This window comes from Folsomia candida, unplaced genomic scaffold (assembly GCF_002217175.1).
Source record: "Folsomia candida strain VU population unplaced genomic scaffold, ASM221717v1 Fcan01_Sc013, whole genome shotgun sequence".
Taxonomy (NCBI): Eukaryota; Metazoa; Arthropoda; class Collembola; order Entomobryomorpha; family Isotomidae; genus Folsomia; species Folsomia candida.
The window spans coordinates 1,430,323-1,451,842 of NW_019091205.1; the positions used below are offsets into that span (position 1 = coordinate 1,430,323).

Below are 21,520 nucleotides of genomic sequence, written 5' to 3' on the forward strand. Positions count from 1 at the left end.
ACTTCGTATTTCATATTTGTACTTATTTACTTCAGTGCTGACTTTATTTACTTAATTGGCGGATGGTAATCAACTTGCTGGAGTAATTCCATAATTGCCGTAAATTATATTCATGTCAATTCTCAGTTCAACTAATGCAAATTAAATATTTTCAGCTTTGGGAGGTCAAACTAGATGCTTGCGCCAAACATGTAACTTTTCTTTAATTATTGAGTATGTACCTATGTACATTAAACCAATTTTATTAGATTGTCGGATAAGTTGAACTAAATACACGCAACACACGTATGTACATAAAACGCAACATGTATGTATCTATATAAACAAATAAATTTGTAAAATAAATCCTTCCTCTAATTTATCTATCTAAGAAACAGACCTAATTTAAACATAAATTTGGTCCGCTGGGCGCTAAGCGCCAAGCTTACACCGCTAATCCTAAGCTTACATACGTAGCAGTAATATTGACAAATTTAAGAGACACGAAGATGTGGGAGACAGGCACTGACTGAGAATTAGATAGTTACTACTCGGACTGACAATAAAAGTAAAGCCTTATCAAGAAGACTTGGTCTCAATATATGTAACTCTTTTAAATCTGATAAGCACTTTAATATTACAAATTCTGATAATCATAAACTAAAATAACTTCAAGCTTTTTGTTAAACAACTCAAAAATTTACTTCACCATCCTAGAATTAGTTTTCAGACTTGACTATGCAGATACTTCAGTGTTTTGCCTTTTCATCAACTAATCGCACATTCAATAAATTATTCAAGGACAGTGAGCACGAACTTCTTAAATCTTATGTATCACACGCTCAGCTCTTAGCAGGCAAAAGTAAGAGCGCAGATAGCTCAACCAATATTTATATTTTAACTCCATGCAATTATGCTAATTAAAACAGGTACATACAATGTACCATCTTCGTGAACCCTAAATATCCTTAGGGAGACAATTTTCTTACCTTTCAAATAAAAGCAAGCATGCTACCATATTGTAGATTTGATTTAGTTCCCTTGGGCTTTAACATATTTTGCACGGAGACAAATCGGACATAAGATAGATATCCGGGGTATGTAACTTATCCCCCAGTTCTCATTTTGGTATCATATCCAGTGGGTAGCAGGCTCGGCATAATTCGTAAACAACTTACTCTGATAACTGTGCACCCATGCATAAAAATGGTTGCTTTACTCATGGAATTAGAAACTATACTTTACTCAACCTGGGAAATTTGAGTAGGAAAATTTCCAGAAACTTTGTGCTAACTTTCATCTGCTTTACACAATCCGTCTACATACATACGTACACATCCACATATTTTTTCATCGTACATATTTGCATTTCTTAAACTCTTTGCAACCTTGGTTTTGCTAAGTGACTTCTTCCACATTAGTTTCCTCTCGTATTTTCTATAAATTTTAAAGGGTCTACTGCAATCCAGCAAAAAATATACAACTGCGCACAATGACCCAATTAAATCATCCTCACTCGACCTTTCTGGTGCTGTATTGCACGGTAAATTTTATTTCAATCGAATCCACGACGTCGTTACCCGTAACAAATTTGGCATCTGTCCTCTCGCCCAACACTACTTGTCGACATCACCTCGTCTTCAACAATATTTCCACCTCGGACTTACCAACTACTCGTAACGTTCCACTTACACTGACCAAACGAATCTATCCAATCGATTTTAAGCCGTGGGTCACCAAAAACAATACCCAATTACGACTCGATCTCCTCCAAAATAAGGGCTGGCTTTGTGAAATCGTGATTTTGTTTGTCACCATAAATTCGTCAGATTTTACAAAATCCCACCAAAATTCCTTAGCAGATTGGATTCTAACTCAAATAATAGACTACTTAAGCCTAAACAGGAATTACGGGTTGAAACTTTATCCGGATCATTTTTACTTTATCCTATTTCCAAGCAGCTACAAAATACTGGAATCCCACATGAATTCCCCCTTGTACTCACTCATTCTCTTGCATCGACTGCATTGCCCGTTGAAATTTGCGGTGTTGCTATTTCAGCCTGAAAATATGGTTACATCCTGTTACCCAAAAGGCATTTATCCAATTCTACAAAACTTTGCCTGCACTACTGAAATTTCAAATAAGGATACAATTTTATTCACCCCTTTCAACAACCCGACAAAATTGGAGAAGAATTGGGTCGACTCTTCCGATAAACACCCCATTTCAGAAATCTTGTTCACCACGGCTTTAAGTAAACTTAACGCAACTCGACATTTCCAGACCCCTCTAATGAGACAAGAGTGCTACCCAATTCCCCCTGAACGTTGTCTCTATCCTTCGTATTTCTACGGTAGTACAGCAGTGATTCGTTACTTTGAGTACAGCATGCAGTTTGCTATCATAACTTTTACGGGTTTCTCATTTTTTTCTTGTTCCCACTTTTCGAGGGGGATTTCATTTTCCTTGTATTTCGCTCCTTTCGACCCAGCCGTGTGGATTGTAACGCTGGTCATGATTTTCTTATCATGTTGCCTCATTTCATTAGGGTTTTACATTTTGAACAAGCAATTCTATCCGCTGAAATTATTCTTATACTTTTTCGGCCTCCTGATCGACGAAGTGAGCAACCTGCCCACAAAACTCAGCACTTTTCTACCCTTCAGATTCTTAAGTATTCCCTGGCTCCTTGTCGGCATGCTGCTCAGCACGTGCTACCTGAGTATTTTCATCACAAATTTAAATTCACCACTTCCTGGGGAACGACTCGATAAGTATGAAGTAATTTTTTGTCAGGATAAATCTCAAACAATGATAAAGCCCAATATGGTCAAAGACCGATATCGCACATGGCGTGACTGGGACGGCTACCAAGGCGCGATTTTAAGAAACGTTTCGCTTGCTAGGAGTTTGGGGGCATTCTGCTACACGATTTTGTCTCACTTTGAACAATCCGATGGGTATCGGCTGCTGGAAAGAAATTCATTTTGGGATTACGTATTTCCCATATTCCTTGATGAACTGCTTGATTCATCGATGAACTTGCAAAATGATATGTATGATCCGACATTTGCCAGAATTCCTAGAATTTATACCCAGAAGTTTTTGCGATTACTGTATTCCATGCTGAATCCAAAGATTCGCTGGTATCCGGAGAAATTGAAATTTTCCGACCGTTTCAATGCCACCCGTGTAAATGGGATTATCGAAGAAGATCTTTTGAGATGTGATAGATCAGCTTATATGGGACCGTCGAGTCAGGTCGAATCCTACCATGAATTTGTCAAGAGAAATTATCCCGCTAAAAAGTGGTATCGTGGAGAGAAAACAATATTTGAAGGTCCGATCGGATTTAGGTTTGATGTTTGGCGAGAATCACGGATGGTGCAGTATTTTAAATTGTTTTCTGCTTCAGGGATTTATAACCGGGTGGCTGGTCAGGTTAGTCTGAACGCGACAATCTTACGCGAAAGGAAGGCGAAATTGGGAAAGAATTGGAAATTTCGCTATGCAATGACCTCATTTCAAGTGGTCAGGCTAGGTGACAGTATTCAAACTATTTTCATTCTACTCGTCACCTGTCTGGCGGCTTGTTTGTGTTTGGCGGTTATCGAGTATGTGAAACACAATAAGGCAAATATCGCGCGCTGGGTTAAATTAATTTGGGGAGGATGTTTTAAAATTATGAAAAAATGCAGGCGTCACGGTAAAATACTGGGTAGAATTAAGGTACAGTGTAGTATTCCAGGGATGAATAACTATGGTGCCTCATAATCATGCAATCGAACAGTATTTCAGGACTGGCGAAGACGATGTTAGATGTTTCTTCATTGGGTTAAATTAACGGCGGCGTGTTTAGGCGTGTTTCCAAGCTCGTGTACCCTTGTTCTCGTTTAAAGCAACTATGTAGCGTAGAATTGAGGGGGAATTGTACGGAAATTTCAGCCGAGAAGAGAAACTTGTTGAATAGGACATTTAAGAGGAAGGGAAATTGATGAAGCTTGACATACATAATTATTTATTTAGTACAAGAAGCAGCGTACATATGTACCATAATTACTTCCTATGAATATATATATTTAGTCACGTGACACTCACTACACGTCACACGTTTACATGTAAATTAGTCTGATGTCTGAGAATATTACAACTGTACATATGCAATATGCATATCCACATTTGTAATATTCGTCTTCGCATTCAAACCACGCGAGACGTAAATTTACCAAGTTATGAACTCTTGGATCGTGTTAAATCGGAATGTAGAGATTTATGTGAATAATATTTATTTTTGAGTCACATGTGTGCTAGCCACAAGTTTCTTCGTTTTTCCTAAGTTTGGGTTGTACTTATGGATTATGTACATATATAGGTCCTCGAAAACTGGTTGTTATTCCATATTTGAAACGTTGGGTTACTTATCATATTTCTGAACATGATATGTTTTCGTCAAATATTTGTCACGCCATACCTACATAAGTTATTAAAGAAAAGTAAATCCAAACCCAGCATTGTTTTTTATTGCACGCAATCCAAACTCTTAGAAAAATTTCTATTGGCTAGCTCAATCTGAATTTTCATGGCAACCACGGGGAAAGTCAGCTTGTCGAAATGCTTGTGACTCTCTGTCAGAAAAGATTCTCAGCATTAGTGATTAGACTTGTGTATGTGGACCTGGACACTTCCAAAACACCTGGAAAGGAGGGAATTTTATCATCGCCCAAACCCAGAGGAAGTGGATTATGACTACAAGATTATAAAAAGACGAAATTTATTGCAAAATCACCCATTCTGCAAGCATTGCACTTTATGGGAAATTTCATCGCCGAGGGGAAATACTCCGAATATCCGCACAACTGAACTGTTTTGGACCGAATGAAAAGCCAATGGTATGGCAAAGGGTCTTCCAAACATGAGAAGAATACGGGCAAAAATTAGCCAGGAGGCGGCGTACAAACTGTGGAGCAGCTCAAATAGCTACGGTCAGTTAAACTATTCGCACCTGCATGGCTATGGTGGGAAGCAAACTGATGATTTTTATCCAAAATAATTTATAAATTTAACATTTGTCAAAACAGTGACTACATTGCATTAAATAATTCTTTATTTTGAATTTAGTTAATCGTGTCATTATTATAATTCCAGCAAGGAAACCGTAACCAGTTGCACAATTTTGCTTCGTTTGAACAGCATTAGTTTAGGAAATGGTGGGATATGCAGCAAGATTTTTAGTAACGCTGCAGTCCACGTTATCGTTTTGACCGGCCAAAATTTTAGCAAATCCTTTGTCACCCCATCCTGTCCCCCAGGAGTTTTTAATGATCCAGTATTTTTTGCCCACACTGTCAGCCCCATATCTGAAAGTAATTAGTATAGCCAATTGGTAACTTTCGACGAGTTTTTTTTCATTTAACATATATATAAGTTACCCCACGAGCAATACGGCATGATCCATTGTTTGGTTCACCTTACGCGATAGATATCCCGTGGCATATTGCGGATCCCATTTTTCACTTCCAGAAACGGCAATTGCCAACTGTTTAAATAAATAAGTTTCGAAATATATCGACATTGCACTCTTAAAATTAATGTTACCATTTTGAAAAGCAAATTCACTCTGACATATTTACATATATCCAGAGTAACGTTGACTTGACAAGTCAACATTTATTCTGGATTTAATATTACTTCCTTAATATAAAATGCATAATGCAGTGATTTTTAAACTGGGTACCATTAATTTTAAAAGTGTGTTGACAAATTTATGCAACTTAGGTACACACCGGTCCATGAGTAACCAGAAAGGATTTAAGGGTGTCGTCGGTCGCAGGCATTGTTAGCCTTTCAAATCCGGTAACGGTTTGCACTGCAGGGGCGTTTGCCCCGCTGCATTTTCCTGTTGTATTACAGCAGCCAGATGTGTATGGGTAGGCAGAATCTGCTTTACTGCCCCCATTATTTTGCAACCATTTGAAGGTATTTGTTGGCCAACCGCCATTGCAACCGAGGTCTACAGCTGGAAGATTCAAATATTAAACTAAAATAAGACATCTAAGGAGTTTACGATTAGATAGTGTGATTATCGATCAGCGTCTAAAGTGTTTACGTGTTAGCGGTTACTTACTATCACAATCCAGCAGATGCTGTTCACTCAACAGGACCGAGGACTTTCCAGCAATTAACACTTGGCTTTCAACCGCAGAGAGCTACACAGATAATTTATAAAATGTTCCCACGTGCATAATGATGCATATGGAGGTATGTTAATATGACTTACGCTAGTGAACGCCCAACAGCTGCCACACTTCCCTGTTAAATTAAATAAAAGAAAATGTATCATCGAAATCTTGCGACGAACTAACAAGCCAAATGTACCTTGATTTCTGACTGCGGAAACCTTATTTGACGATCTCCAATCAAACGAGTCAGGTGGCGTCGCCCTAACATACCTCTCGTGAGGAACGGATCGGGTTGAATCGTCCAGTCTTAATTCTGGTTTCAAGCCATGATGGGTAAGATGAAATTCGTCTGGATCTTCGTCCGCAAATTCGTTTATAGCTAGATCCATTACATTGAAATTGTGTGTATCGGAAACGATGTGCATAGATTTCTTAATGAAATCTCACCTAACGTGTATTGCACTTCCCCGTTTTGAAATTTTTTGTTATGTTCATCCACACGTGCTAAGGTTTTTTCAAATTTGGCCATCGCCTTTGCCGCATTTTCGGCCGATTTATACTCTTTTTTATATTGTTTCTGTATTTTTGGGGAGTGCAAATTTAAATAATGTAATAATGATAAAATTGAGTGCACTCATACCATGAAGGACACCCAGTCTGGTTTGACGGCCAGCGAAATTTCCAGAAACATTCCCATTACGAGGAGAACTGTTAGGATGCTGAATTTACCCATTGTTGACTCAGTTTATCTGATAGCTTTTCTCAATGAACAACTTGGAAGACATGGTGGTTTTTATAGTGGACTATGAAGGCGTAGACTGATGCATGAGACATATTTGGTTCGAATATTTCATCCTAAACATTTGGCAGTACAATAGGGAAATATGTAACTGCGGTCAGATGTCGGCAATTACTTAGTTAGATGTGAAAATCATAAATTGTTGTTTCATAAATTGTTTTGAAATATAGAACAATATTCAGTGATGCAAGTGTATCTGGCGTTGGATAACTTGTTTACAATTTTGGTTGTATAAGCGATTACGGAAACAAGGTTTTGGGTTTAAAAATAAGCTGAAGATGATTTGTTGGCCTTACTGGAGATCACGCAAAGTTGTTAATAAAGTTATATGGATTGACACCAGTACAAAAATACGTGCAAGATTTCACAGGTAAATTGGAGGATTTTCCGTATTATGTCACCGTTTCCTTAGTTTATGTATTACGTATCTATTTGTGAGAAGCACATTTCTTCCACATTACGGCCTCCGTCTCACCAAGCTATTTGATTTAAAAGAAATTCGCTATTGACAAAGTTCCTTGAAAATGAATTTTTCATCAAATTCATTAAATTTGCTTAGGAAATCTCGTATTAAATACAATTTCAAATGGAAATGTACTTTTAACTTGTTATACACCTCGGTTTAAAAAATGCTTGGTTATGAATTAATGCACTTATATAGCATTTATGTTTAAATTATGGATGAATTGTTACATATTTTATAGTACGACAAATACTTGATTATTGATAACACTGGGATGAAATGGGGAAAAGTAAATAGTTTGTTTATTTTTAAGAGTGTGACTACATCAGGTGAACCACAGTAAATTTTTGCAAATAACGTACAGACCTCATACAACAAGCGGTCCAATGTTATGATAAGTGAAGCCTACATTATCTGCCTGATAAGACCAGATAAAATTCCTGACTATGTATAGACGTTTGGCATTATTACGTACACATTACACTCTCCATTTCACTCCACGTCTGCTACACGCAAACCAAACCATTCAAGATTCTTAATATTTCATAACAGGTGGTAAATTATTTATATCATATTTAGAAACTGAAATATGTACTCATGTATTCACAAAATTCGGCTGCATCAAAATTCCTTCATTGCGTAATTTATTTTTTTATAGAATTTACACGTGACGGGTCTAACATGGCACACGAAACGACGGATCCAACCTGTTTAACAGGAGCTATGAGTCATCTTTTTGATACCGGATTATTTTCTGATGTCGCATTTTTAGTGGGTAAAGAGAAACATCGATTTAACGTACACCGAATGATCCTTGGGGGAAGATCGCCCGTTTTTGCGACAATGTTGGAGGAACGATGGGCTCAACAGCAAACCAGGACAGATTCCGACTTCAGGGACAAAGTGTTCATTAGGTTCCAGGAGTATGATGTAGAGTCGTTTCGGATTTTTCTAAAGGTAGAGCTATGTATGTACTTACGCTGTATTTTTCGGGTGACGGTGCACAGTTTGGCGAAAAGTGACAAAATTTCATCCCGACGGTGTTTACTTTGAGTTATATTTCTGCCCTCAGGTTTTGTCGCCCAAAACAAAGATTTCGCTCAAACGACGTAAATAGGCACAAAGGTCCTTAAATTGTTGTTGGTTCATGTAAAAAAACTGCCAGATAACCTTACAGATTCTGGTGTCTCCTTTTTGTTAAAGAACAGTAAAATTATGATTAAAGATCCTTGAGCAGATTATTAATAACATTTCGCTATTCGTATGACCAATTGAACAAACTACAGAATTTGAAATGATTAGCTCTATTTATACATAAATATTTAAATTTTTGAATTGGTAAAGTTGAACTGTAGAGAATGAATTTGTATTCTTGTATATGCAGTTCTTGTACACGGACTGGCTATCCCCAGTGAACCTCGGGATATTGTTGGACCTTTTGAAACTAGCTCATTTGTACGAGATTCCTCGCCTTTTACGCATTGTGGTGGATCGTGTAAAAGAATATGTTGCAAAATGTGACCCAAAATCGGCCAATGACTGCCTGACCATATACAAACATTCCAGGCATATTGATGAGAAGTTGGGCGAGCTAAGTTTCCAATTTTTCATGAAGTACGTAATATTTACAAGATTAAAGAATACGCTCTAAGAAATCCTGTACTGAAAGAGTACCAACCGGTATTGATACATTCATGCCTCGACCAAAGTCGTATTGATATGCTACACGGTGTCGTAAATAATACAGAGTGGTGCGTGTTGTAAATAATACATTAGTAGCCGGGTATTACAATTTTGCCATATCAGTAAAAAAAAATTTACAGACCGCTATAATGTTAATACCCAGCGGCAGCAGGTCTAATACCGAGAAATCAATACCTGAGTGACTATTACCAGATTTCTAACAGTGTACCTAATCTGTAAAGATGCATTGTTCGCTGATCAATTGTTTCCCCAGGCATGTTCGACTGGCTGGACAAAATAATCGGTATTTATCATGGGATACGGAAACCGTGAGGCACATATTACACCAGGATGTCGTTGATGTTCGGGAAGTTGATATATTTAAGGCTCTATTGAAGTATGCCATAATACGGCACGTTTGAAAATAGTGTCACCCTTTTGAAAAATAAATGCGCTCTGAATTCTATACATTACGTAAGTCTGATAATCGGACTAGGTATATTAAGTAGGGGACCGTGCATAACTTATGCCACTCTAAATCCAGAGTAACATTAACTTGATAAAGAGTAAATTTTACTCTTGCTTTTGTGTAGTCTACTTAATTGAGAATTGGTAGTGAATTTATGTTTCGAAAGGGTAACATCGTTTTTAACAGTGTGGCTGGTTTTCTGTAATCAACGATCTGTTTTTGTCTTCCATGGCTCAAACGTAGCTGGGCAAAATGCGATGGACCTAGTGACGATGATAAACATTCTGAAAAGGCAAAAGTATTTCCTCAGCTTTTGAAAATGATTCGATTTCCAGCCATGGGAATAAAAGATTTTGGGAGTGAAGTCGTCCCCACGCAAGTCCTTTCTCAGGATGAAGTTGTGAAAATGTTTCTACACTTTTCTAATCCAGGGTAGGTACAATCTAAAAAGACGAGTAAATTCCACACACCTTTTCTTTAGAACGTCTGAACGTAAATACCCAAGTTGAGAAAATTTGGCTGTGTTCTGAAGCAATCAATCTCATTTTTGCTTTCGCAGAGAAAATTCTACAATGTACAATACTACACCCCGCCAGAAAGTGAAACCAGTGAGTTTTTGCAGCGCAACTGGACAGATACCAGATTTTGCGGTGTACCAGTCGAAGCTGGTTCGGCCACATATAACCATGTCCAAAGTTTCTACAGCAACTGTGGATCAATTACCTCCAGAAATTCGGTAGTTCTTTCTTCCAAGAATGCTTTCATTATATGTAAATAATAAAAAGGAACAGCAATACTTATTGTAGTATGCCAAGAATTACAAAAAATGTCCTCGGGCGACTAATTCCGGCACGATTAATTTTGGTCACCCTAGAACGATCGTAATTCGTTCCATAACTACAATAACTATATTTACCATTCTTTTGTGGATGAATTACTGTTCCTAACAATGTTACCTTAACAGCAACTTATTTTTCTTGCGGCATAAACAGGTTGGAGGTAACGTCATCCATTTGTCTGACTGGAATTAAGGTAGCTTCATCCGACCTCTGGAATCGTCATGGGAATGAGTTTAAATTTATCGTTCTTGTGAAAATCGATGGTGGGTTAACTGTTGCAAAAGGAGAAGTTACAATTACCATACCCAACAGGCATAACCCCGAGTATCTAGTGTGGGTGAAAGAAAAACTTGCTTTAGCCGAAATTCCATTCGACGTACCGTTAACCTTACAAAGAGGCAAATTCTATGAAATATTGGTGCACTGTAAACAAACAACGACGCCTGCGAGCGATTTGATGTATGGATATCAAACTGGTTATGGTAATTCTAAAGTATATGTACATATATTCAATTGTATAAGTATGTAGGCGTGAGTGTTATGATAAAATTCGAAATTAACTGATATCATCCTTAGTTGTTCTCTGTCGCCGGAGTGATTCGCAAACCTACTCTGGGTTCCGAGAAGAAGAAAGAAACATAACTTTCGCTAATAATGTGATGGGGAAATTGAAATGCCTTGGTGGATTAGGATCACGGTGGATTGGTGACTTAGTCATTGCTCCGGCAGTTAGTGAAGCTGAAACTCCTACGGCCTGCCCAATAACGTAAATCGCGTTATGTTAGACGCAAATTATATAAATATCTGGTGTACTATGCACTGACATGTGTTAGCAATCCCGCAGAAATGATTTCGCTTAAAACTTAATCACTTCTTTAAACTGTCCTATAGGGTTGCCGCGGGTAGCGAAAATGCTACCCGTTACCCGACCCGCTACCCGTTATGAAGATTAAGTTAAAAACTAACCAACCTTGAAAATAAATTTGATTTAATCAAATATTTTTTCTCATTAAGGTTGATTAGTAGTTTGAGATATGTAATGCTGTGCAACTAACGAAGTAACGAATGCCATAATTTGCTAGGTGTCATTAGCTGTTTTTAAGCCAGCATTTTTGGCTTTCAATGGAACCTTTTTCAAGCCTGGTCGGGATTTCTTAGCGAATTATATCAAAAAATCAAGTCAAAAATTAAGAATTACCACTTACATATGCATCTTTGCGTTGAATGGCCCGTTTAAAAAAATGGGGGGCAAAGTTCAAAGTCCACCATGGTTTTTGCCCAGTGGAGGAAAAATATCCAGAACATTAAGTTAAAAATTAAACTTTGCTTTGCTTTGCAATTTTTTAAATATTTTGTTCAATGTGGACATTTAACGGAAAGATAAGTATCAATCGATTTCTAATTTTTGGCTAGACTTCTTGATATACCCACTTGACAATCTTGGAATAGCTTGAAAAAATGTTAAATTTTTAGTTTGATTATTCGAAATTATGATTTAAATGAAGTTTTCATTTAAAAAATTGGCTACAGATACAAATAGAATTTTGGCTTTCAATCGGATTCTGATTTTTCATGTTCAAAGCACAAATTAAAATCTAGTCAGACTTAAATAAATACAAACAAATACTTACAAGTCAAATTATTATTGATATTTGAGAGCAGACAGATTATGCTTAAGTAACAATAATTTCTCCGCAGTTTCGGGACGTCAAACGTATTTGCCGTAGGCTTTTGTGGCTTCCAAAAAGACACGCTCGTTATAAACTCTAGTTGCTGCATGGCAAATGGAAAATTTTGAAATGGATAAAGAATAAATTAGCGCTTTTGTTGGTAAATGAGCTAACTTGCTGCTCACGTTCCTCGTGAACTGATTTATGTTGAAAATTAAATAAAACCTGAACTACCCGTTACCCGTGCGGGTAGTTCTCGCTACCCGCAGATAACGGGTACCCGCAAGGATCGTGCGGGTAACGGGTACCCGACCCGTTACCCGCGGCAACTTTACTGTCCTATACTTCATAGCCAAAGTTTACTGAAATAAATATGGAAGCCGTTTTACAAAGAGGGACAAAAACACTGTCTACAATTTTCTTAATTACGTACGATGAGCTTATATCAATAATTTTAATCTTTATATTTCCATCACGAAGACTGATTAATATTGTTAGGTTTAAATTAGGCATGTGGCAAATTATTCATGAACCTAATTTCTAAGTTCTGCAAGTAAGAAAAACTCTTCAAACGAAAAAATTTCCTGAGAAAGACTAATGAATCATCCAGATATGTTAAATTAGTACGTATGTTATTACCTACTAATATCGTCGTTTCTTATGCTTTGAAATGATTTCATTTTTAAAAAGTGTCGTATTTATCAGTATAAGATTATTAAAATAATGTGTATCGAAATTTGAAACCTAAAAATCATATTTCCCTAGTACGAAAAACTTGCACAGGATATTACTTCTTCTTACTTGACTTGAAAAAAGCCACCATCTTATACACTATCACCTGCTAAATTCTGACTTAACCACACCCCCATTTTCACCGTATTTTAAAAATGATGATGCCTAAGTCACTTGTTAAGTGGGGCGAAACCTGTGAACGTTTGATTTTTTGGGCAAATGTAACAAGAAAATTTGAACGCCTTTAATTCTCATGATATGATTATTGACTTGAGTGCACCAATTCTTTTCCATATATATGTTTCTAGCGATCAGGCTTGCATTGATTTCGCAGAAAACGGTTGTGTAAAAATGTGCTAGAGTCATGTTGATTTATTAATTCGAACGAATACGATTTATTTACGTTTTATGATAACACTGGTATCTGCCCATTTTTTAATCCGTGAAATTTTGATCAAATGCGTCTTGGTAAATTTATCTGTAATCTAACATAGATACATGTCCCATAAACTAGATTATAAGACTTTATTTACTTACCTATATCGTGTCGCTAGGGTACTTGGCCGAATACTGCTACATAAATCGTAACTTCTATTGGAGAAAGGTTTTCTGTAAGAGCAATAACTTGAAAAAATCCTTTAAAAAATCTGATAGCAACACTTTTTATGCTACCGTTTCGGTGAGAGCTATAGATTTTCGTAATTGTCTGGTAGTAACATAGTGCAAATATATTCAATTTATGCAATTCTAATGATTTTTTTCTATGCATGACTGTTCTCGGTGGTATGTAGGTACATTAGTAGCATTTTTTACATTGTATGGAGAATTATTTAAAACTTATGTATGCAAGTATGCAAATAATATGAATAATATGTATAATATGAAAATATAATCTGAAAATTATACGAATTGAATAAATAAACACAAAGTATGCAAATATTCCGCAGTGTGCATGTATCATCGAAAGCATTTTTTTTATTAATTAACCATCCATTTGAGACGAATCAAAATAATTTTAATACAAATATATAGGCATATAGGTAACACATTTAAATAAAAGTAATCTACATATGCTTTTCAATATACTGATAAATATTGATGTGTCTTCCATACTAAGTAATAAGTATTAAGTAATTGACAAATAAATTTTCTACATCAACATAATGGAACACATTATCGCATCAATTTGCAAGAAGATATACACAGAGGAAGTCAAACAGAGGAAAAAAATTGAATTGGCGAAAATCATAGATTTACGACTAGTCAATGAGTACTTAAATAAGAAGTAAAATGGACAGGCAATGAAAGCCTAACATTTATTGACCAAGACGTGATTTTATGAAATACCTCTTGTATTTAAAAAAATATTATTACTAAGAAAATTATGTTTGATTCAAGCATGAAATATGTATCAAGCTAATATTTTGTCATGCCACAAATTACAACGAGAATTACAAGCTCGTTGTAATTGTAAATAATACGATCAATTGAAGATCAATTTGTTACAAAAGTATTCTTAACTTCGAAGCATGTCTGTATGCAAATAGCTGCTTAAATCTATGTAATTATGTCCCAATTTTATTAAACTGATTCCGATTGCTCAACCGAAGCCGATCAAAATACACTTAATCAATAAGAAACAGTCGACCAGGAGCTATTCGTATAATTTTAAGATTTCTGATGGAAACAGTTAGAAATCCTAAAATGTCATTAAAAATATTTGCTTCATTCATTTGATAAAATAGGAGCAGAATTAAATAGAACGACTAAATACTTATTAAAATGTTGAAGTTTTTAATTATCGCTGGATTCATTTCAGCTTGCCAAACTTTTCTGGATATTATACCCAACCAGGAAGGAACCGACCATAACGCCGTGTTATTTATTAGAGATGGTAAAAGACCTTTTGGAATTATTAAGCAGAAATAGTGAATTCAAAAATCAAACTGCACAAATAACATCCCCGTCAATCTCAAGTGGTGAAATACTTAAATACTTAAATACTTAAAGAAGTAATTTCTGATGTTGCAACTTCTTTTGTAAAGGACAATATCAATAATTTGACAAATGTTGAAATTAATGAAGTAAAAGAACGTGCAAAAAATTTTAGTGAAGTAATTATTGATTCTACTCCCGACAACACTTAGGCAGAGAAAAATGCGGATTCGAAAATTATGGAGTTTTTCGAGACTCATTTACACAAAACTGTGTAAGATTGTATAAAGATAATTCCACCATAACTGCAACTATACTAGATCATTAGTATCATTCAATATTTAACCTAACAAACTCATGATATTGAATATTTGACAAAATGCTGGCATAATTATACGAGTATTTTACAAGTATTATACGATAAATTGCTTTGTTTCGCTTTTAAACTTCACCACAACAACCCAATATGATGCAGTTTCTCAAATTAAACCATTGTACAGTAATGGCTCATTTCTTAATAAATTTTATGTCTGTACTTATATTAAGTTTGTGGAATTACTGCAACTATACTCGACAACTAGTATCATTAAATATTCGACCTAACAGGTTGCTGGCTTGGACAAAATAACTGTAATCATTAAGGAATAAGACATAAACAACAATTGGACTTGTTTGCCTAAATTAAGGATGCTCCTATTTTCCAAAATATTCCCATTATCCATGCATAACGGGTCAATTGATCATAGAAAAAAGACTAAACCTTAATTTCATATTTCATTTCGAAATCGATCTGTAAACAGCCAAATTATAAAATTAACGCAAAAATATGTAAAACAAATTATCGAATAAATTTTAAATTATTCCAGATTTTGGTTTCCATAAAAAATTGGATTTGAATCTTCCTTGAATTATTTTTTTTACGTATACTAGTTTCGAGACATTCGAACGGACATCAATATACCGATGTGGCACCTTTTCAACATGGGTTTCTACCGGAATTATAGTACCACGATAATTCCATGCAGTGCGTTTGACCCTTCCATCTAAAGGGATTCATTATGTTGGCCCTTAGCCTACAAGCTTGTAACAATTGGAAAGAATACATTTAAATAAGGATCCTCAACTATTATAATTTGCGGTGGTATATCAAAGTTCTTTTGTATTACTTTTGTACCAATACCTTTGGTATAAAAGTGCTAAATTAATGGTAGTATTTGAGTATAAGTGTACAAAAGTGGAGTATAAATTGCAAGGTGTATACTCCCGTCGTAGCTTCGCGTCGCTGAGTTTAAATTAAGTTCCACCTTTGTCCCAATTACATATCCTCAACTTATCTTTGATCAAAATTGTTATAACTTGTTGTACCAATACTTCTGGTACAAAAGTACTAAATTAGTATAGCGATATTAAAATTCTTCAGTCAACTCGTCAAAAGCAATGTATATACAGCTGATGCATAAGAAATATGTAAGCCATGATTTAAAATGGAACTCAACTTTCCTAAAAATGTCTAAAAAAACGACCCATTTTTTACAATTAATAATGCATCAGTCATAAATAAATATTCTTAATTCAAATGAAGTCTTATTTGTTGGTGCACAAGTTAAAAATAAATTTACAATATCTTGCTCCCGTCGTAGCTTCGCGTCGTTGAGGAGTAGAAGGTCACTACTTGTCGGGCCCCGATTTCGATCTCCTTTGGATATGTTGTAGTACTACATGAGTGTAAAAAAAGTGAAGGAGGGTTAGACTCCATGAGCCCATTTACGCCCGCCACACCCCCTCAAAGGCGGCCAAACCCCCAGAGTTGCCGCACTAAAATCATCGCTAAAAATCGAGTTTTGGTCAAATTTTCAAAACATTTACATATTTGTGATCCCAGATAGTTGCTCTACCATATCCAATAGCAAACTCAACTTTTTTGAAATTTCGAATTTTTTCAATACATACACTTGGTCAGAAAATCTTCAAAAATATTGAAAATTTCAAAAAAGTTGAGTTTGCTATTGGATATGATAGAGCAACTATCTGGGGTCACAAATATGTAAATGTTTTGAAAATCTGACCAAAACTCGATTTTTGGCGATGATTTTAGTGCGGCAACTCTGGGGGTTTGGTCGCCTTGAGGGGGTGTGGCGGGCGTAAATGGGCTCATGGAGTCTAACCCTCCTTCACTTTTTCTACACTCATGTAGTACTACAACATATCCAAAGGAGATCGAAATCGGGGCCCGACAAGTAGTGACCTTCTACTCCTGAGTTTAATTCAGGTTTAACCTATCTCTCCATTATACGCATTAAATAAACATGTGCTTGAATGATACAATCTACAAGCATAGAACTCATGAAAATGTCCCGTGCAAGAAATTTGTACATCATTACAATTTTTTATACAAATCAATTCTTCGCTCATTTAATTCTATTATTATTCTGCACTTCCATCGCCGTGAAAATTTGATTCGTTACAACGACGTCTACAAGCTTGTAACAATTGGAAAGAATACATTTAAATAGAGATCCTGAACTATTATCATTAGAGTAGGTCCATGCAAAATTTTAAAAAAATGTTACTTTTGTACCAATACTTTTGGTACAAAAATGTTTATTGAAGTATTTGAACGTAAGTCATTCAAAAGTTTAGAAAGGGTTAAGGTCCCGTCGTAGCTTCGCGTCGCTGAGTTTAACAAGGGTTTAACCTTTCTCCATTACATGCACTGATTTAATTTAGTAAATAAATATGTATGAACCTGAATTATACAACTTACACGCGTACAACTCGTGAAAATTTCCCGTGCATAAATCTGTGTTATGATTTCCCTGATTATTTTATTCACTACATCTGTGACTATTTACAAGCTTGTAACAATGATTATTTCAAACAGCGCGTTTGACCCCTCCATATAAATGGATTCATTAAGTTGGCCCTTAGCCTACAAGTTTGTAACAATTGGAAAGAATACATTGAATTTGAGAACCTAAACTATTAAGATTAGCGTTCATTTATGCAAGTTTTTATCAAAGTTGTTATTACTTTTTTACCAGTACTTTTGGTATAAAAGTAGTAAATTAATGAAAGATTTTACTATATTTTTAAGAATCTAGTATACTTCTACAATAAATTAAAAGCTTGATACTCCCGTCGTAGCTTAAGGTAGCTGAGTTTAAGTCGGATTTAACCTTTTTGGAATTACATGCAAGCATTGATTTACTTCAATAATGAAATATATACTTAAAGGATACAATTTACCGGTGTATCATTCATGGAATTGTCTCCTGCAAAAATTTGTGACATAAATTTAAATATTATTTGTTATACGTATAAGTGATACACAAGGTTAAAATAAATTAAAATTTGTACACTCCCGTCGTAGCTTCGCGTCGTTGAGTTTAAATCGGGTTTAACCTCTGCCCTCATTACGTATATACCCTGAACTTTTATAATTCGAGTATAGAGATCCCTGCACATTTTCGATTAAAATTGGCATTACTTTTATTCCAATACTTTTGGAATGAAAGTACTAAACTAATGACAGTATTTCTTAGAGGAGAATTCACACATGGGTTAAAAATAAATTATTTTTGCAAGAAAAACTCTTAGATGAGGTTGCGTGAATCGTAAATAAAAACATGAAATATGCAGCTGAATATTTTTGCATTTACAGAAAATTGGAAATCATTTGCATAATTTAAATGCGTAATAATTGTGCCGTTTTAAATGGCAGCACGTTGCCTCACTTCGGGCCAAATACGTGTAATGGGCAGTGGCCTGCAGAATTCGATTCCCAATCTCGAGTATAAAACTCGGGTTAAAATCTTTCCACAAGTTATGTACGTGCTGAAAAACGTTTTTAGAATGATCAAGTTTTTTAATTATTACTGGATTCAAACTTTTTTAGATATTCCATCCAACCCAGAAGGAACCGACCATCATGACGTAGTATTAGAGATGGTAAAAGACCATTTGGACTTCATAAAGAAAAATAGTGACCTAGTGAATTCAACTGTACAAATAAAATCTCCGCCAGTCTTCAGTGGTGAAATTACTAACGAAGTAATTGCTGACATATGTACATACTAACTTCTTTAGTAAAGGATTAAATTCCCGTCGTAGCTTCGCGTCGCTGAGTTTAAGTTGCGTTTAACCTTTCTCCATTACATGCACTGATTTCAATTTAGTAAATATTAACCTGAATTATACAACTTACACGCGTACAACCCTTGAAAATGCATAAATTTGTGTCATAATTTCCGTGATAATTTGATTCACTACACTACAAGCTTGTAGCAATGATTATTGCACCCAGTGCGATTGACCCTTCCATCTAAAGGGATTCATTAAGTCGGCCCTTAGGCTACAAGTCTGTAACAATTGGAAAGAATACATTGAATTTGAGAACCTAAACTATTAAAATTAGCGTATAGATGTGCAAGTTGTTGTTACTAAGGTACCAATACTTTTGGTACACAAGTATTAAATTAGAGATATCATTTGTTTATTAAGTATAAATTATGCACTAATTGAAATTCAATAATGCATTTATTCTTGCTTGATTAATGTTGACTACTTAATAACTGCTTATACATACACTTGAAACAAAAAGTTACTAAATAGTTTGTTGGTAATTGACGAAAATCAATTGGAAGCTTCATACTCCCGTCGTAGCTTCGCGTCGCTGAGTTTAATTTAGATTTAACCTCTATTCCCTATTCTGATTTGCTGGACTTTTATAGTTATGTAAATTTTTGATCAAAATTGTCATTACTGTCGTACCAATACGTTTGGTACAAAAGTACTAAATTAATGATAGGATTTATGAGGGTCATATTGTACGTCTTACACAAGTCGAAAATAACTCATAATATTTATACTCCCGTCGTAGCTTCGCGTCGTTGAGTTTAAACCTGATTTAACCTCTGTTACCATTACATATCATGAACTTTTTTAATTCGAGTACGTCCATGCAAATTTTTTAAGCAAAATTGTAATTAAACTGTTATACCAATACTTTTGGTATAAAAGTACTAATCTGAAGTTATTATTACTCAAGTCGAGTATAACTTAAAAGGTATAAGCACCCGTCGCAACTTCGCGTCGTTGAGTTTAACCAGGCTTTAACCTCTTTTCACCTTAAAATGTACTCATTTAATTAACCGAATGTTTCATTAAGTTATGGAACTTATTTACAAGCGGGACACAGTGTTACGCTTGTACATATGTATAGACTTAATATAAATTAAATTAATTTGAAATTGCATTACTTCAGCTTATCTTTCAAACCCTTGAACAAGGTAATTAATTACTTTAATTACTTAAATTAGGAGAAAGTGTAAATGTCTCAGTAATGGAGGCAGGTTGATCAGTTTTTCGCAAAAAAGGATTAGTATTCCGTTATGAAAGGGACTAGTGCAAAAATTTGCGTTCGGTTACTCAATTTTTGGTATGTACCAGTATACACAAATGAGTAGATGGTTCCTAATCTTGGACAAAATGCCTATGATCCACTATTCTCTATGACTGATAATATGGTTTGTTATAGTGAGTAGCTGACCTGTCCGAACTGTGGTAGGAATGTGTACAAATTTATATTGTAATTAAATTACTCATTTAATTGTACCATATTAAATGAGCATTCTCATCTGAGAGGGTTTTTTATAACTATGGATAAATCAAAATTTCAATTTGCGTTTCCCATAAAATTTCTCATTTTTCATAGTTGATATTTGAACTGTGCAAAATGAAGAAGTATACAGTATTTAAAAAATTGAAAACTTTGAGCTCCTGTCGTAGCTTCGCGTCGCTGAGTTTAACCGACTTTAGCCTATTTCTCATCTATTAATTTAAGTAAATATGAACCTAACTTATACAACTTACAAGTGTAAAAGTAATACAAATGTCCGAAAAAAATTGCAAAAATGTGTAAAAAAATTACCATTCTTATCCGAGAATGATGTAACTCTAAATAAGTCGAGATTTCAAACAAACGTAAGCCCACACTAGTTAATAGCTCATGAAAGTGTATTGCACCTTAATTTTTTAGTATGCAAAAAAATTAAATCATAGATTTGTATGTAACTCAAAAGATATGAAGTCACGTGGGACAATTTTAACTAACAATTTTTCAAGTTCCCTAATAAATTTACACCATTATTAGGGACAAATTTTTTTAATTGGGGGTGAGAAAGAAACTCTCTTCCACTGTTTGGAAATCCAGGTTAGTAACTTAATATTGACAATAATGATTTTGAAATTTAATCATATCCAAATTTTAGATTCGATTAAAAATGTTAATTATGGACATTAATTCCAGAATCCTTTACGTACCTATGCAACTGTCAACGGGTCAGAATATTGAGGAATACGTAGGTGTTTTATTATTAATTTTCAAAAGGTATGTTCCGCACTGTTTCTGACCAAAATTTTGATGAAATAACAAACTTCAAATACATTTAGGAGGCTGTGATTTTTTTCAACTCTGTGGGTTAACATAAACACTAGCAATAAATCGGCAAACTTTACCTCGACGGAAAAAATGCTAGATTTGCAAATTAAATATCGTAGTGTGATTTAATTTTTAATGCTGGATCGGCAATACGTGTCGCAGATTTATGGTTGAATCCTTAAAATTTACGATGAAGACTGCCCAACACAAAACACAAATTCAATTGGGTCAATAATTTTAAATGATGGCGAAACGATGTCTCGGGCAAAAAGTCGCAACGACGCTCAAAATCCGTTTCTTCCACAGAAAGGCTCCGGAAACTAGAGGAA

At 35.1% G+C, this 21,520-nt stretch overlaps 2 protein-coding genes across 4 annotated transcripts; one reads left to right on the forward strand and one right to left on the reverse strand.

Moving 5' to 3' along the window:
- Window positions 1–5,065: 5,065 nt before the first annotated feature.
- On the reverse strand, window positions 5,066–7,000 carry LOC110855516 (ervatamin-B). The gene is made up of 8 exons (XM_022103919.2): window positions 6,803–7,000; window positions 6,610–6,739; window positions 6,359–6,541; window positions 6,261–6,292; window positions 6,108–6,189; window positions 5,767–5,999; window positions 5,413–5,519; window positions 5,066–5,340 (listed from the first exon to the last, which is right to left on the reverse strand). The coding sequence occupies exons 1-8, from the start codon at window positions 6,893–6,895 to the stop codon at window positions 5,181–5,183; spliced, it is 1,020 nt and encodes a 339-aa protein (XP_021959611.1). The 5' UTR covers window positions 6,896–7,000; the 3' UTR covers window positions 5,066–5,180.
- A 722-nt stretch (window positions 7,001–7,722) lies between these two features.
- On the forward strand, window positions 7,723–12,839 carry LOC118437323. 3 transcript variants are annotated; one of them, XR_004836012.1, is made up of 9 exons: window positions 7,723–7,976; window positions 8,083–8,381; window positions 8,809–9,038; window positions 9,382–9,504; window positions 9,820–10,008; window positions 10,136–10,312; window positions 10,569–10,897; window positions 10,992–11,243; window positions 12,438–12,839. XR_004836012.1 is itself a non-coding variant. In XM_035856274.1 (9 exons), the coding sequence occupies exons 2-9, from the start codon at window positions 8,106–8,108 to the stop codon at window positions 12,454–12,456; spliced, it is 1,533 nt and encodes a 510-aa protein (XP_035712167.1). In that variant the 5' UTR covers window positions 7,723–7,976; window positions 8,083–8,105; the 3' UTR covers window positions 12,457–12,839. The 3 variants fall into 3 exon arrangements, 2 of the variants coding, with proteins under 2 accessions (XP_035712167.1, XP_035712166.1); XM_035856274.1 differs by having other exon boundaries at window positions 10,992–11,181; XM_035856273.1 differs by having other exon boundaries at window positions 7,724–7,976; window positions 10,992–11,181; window positions 12,114–12,839.
- The last annotated feature ends 8,681 nt before the right edge of the window (window positions 12,840–21,520 follow it).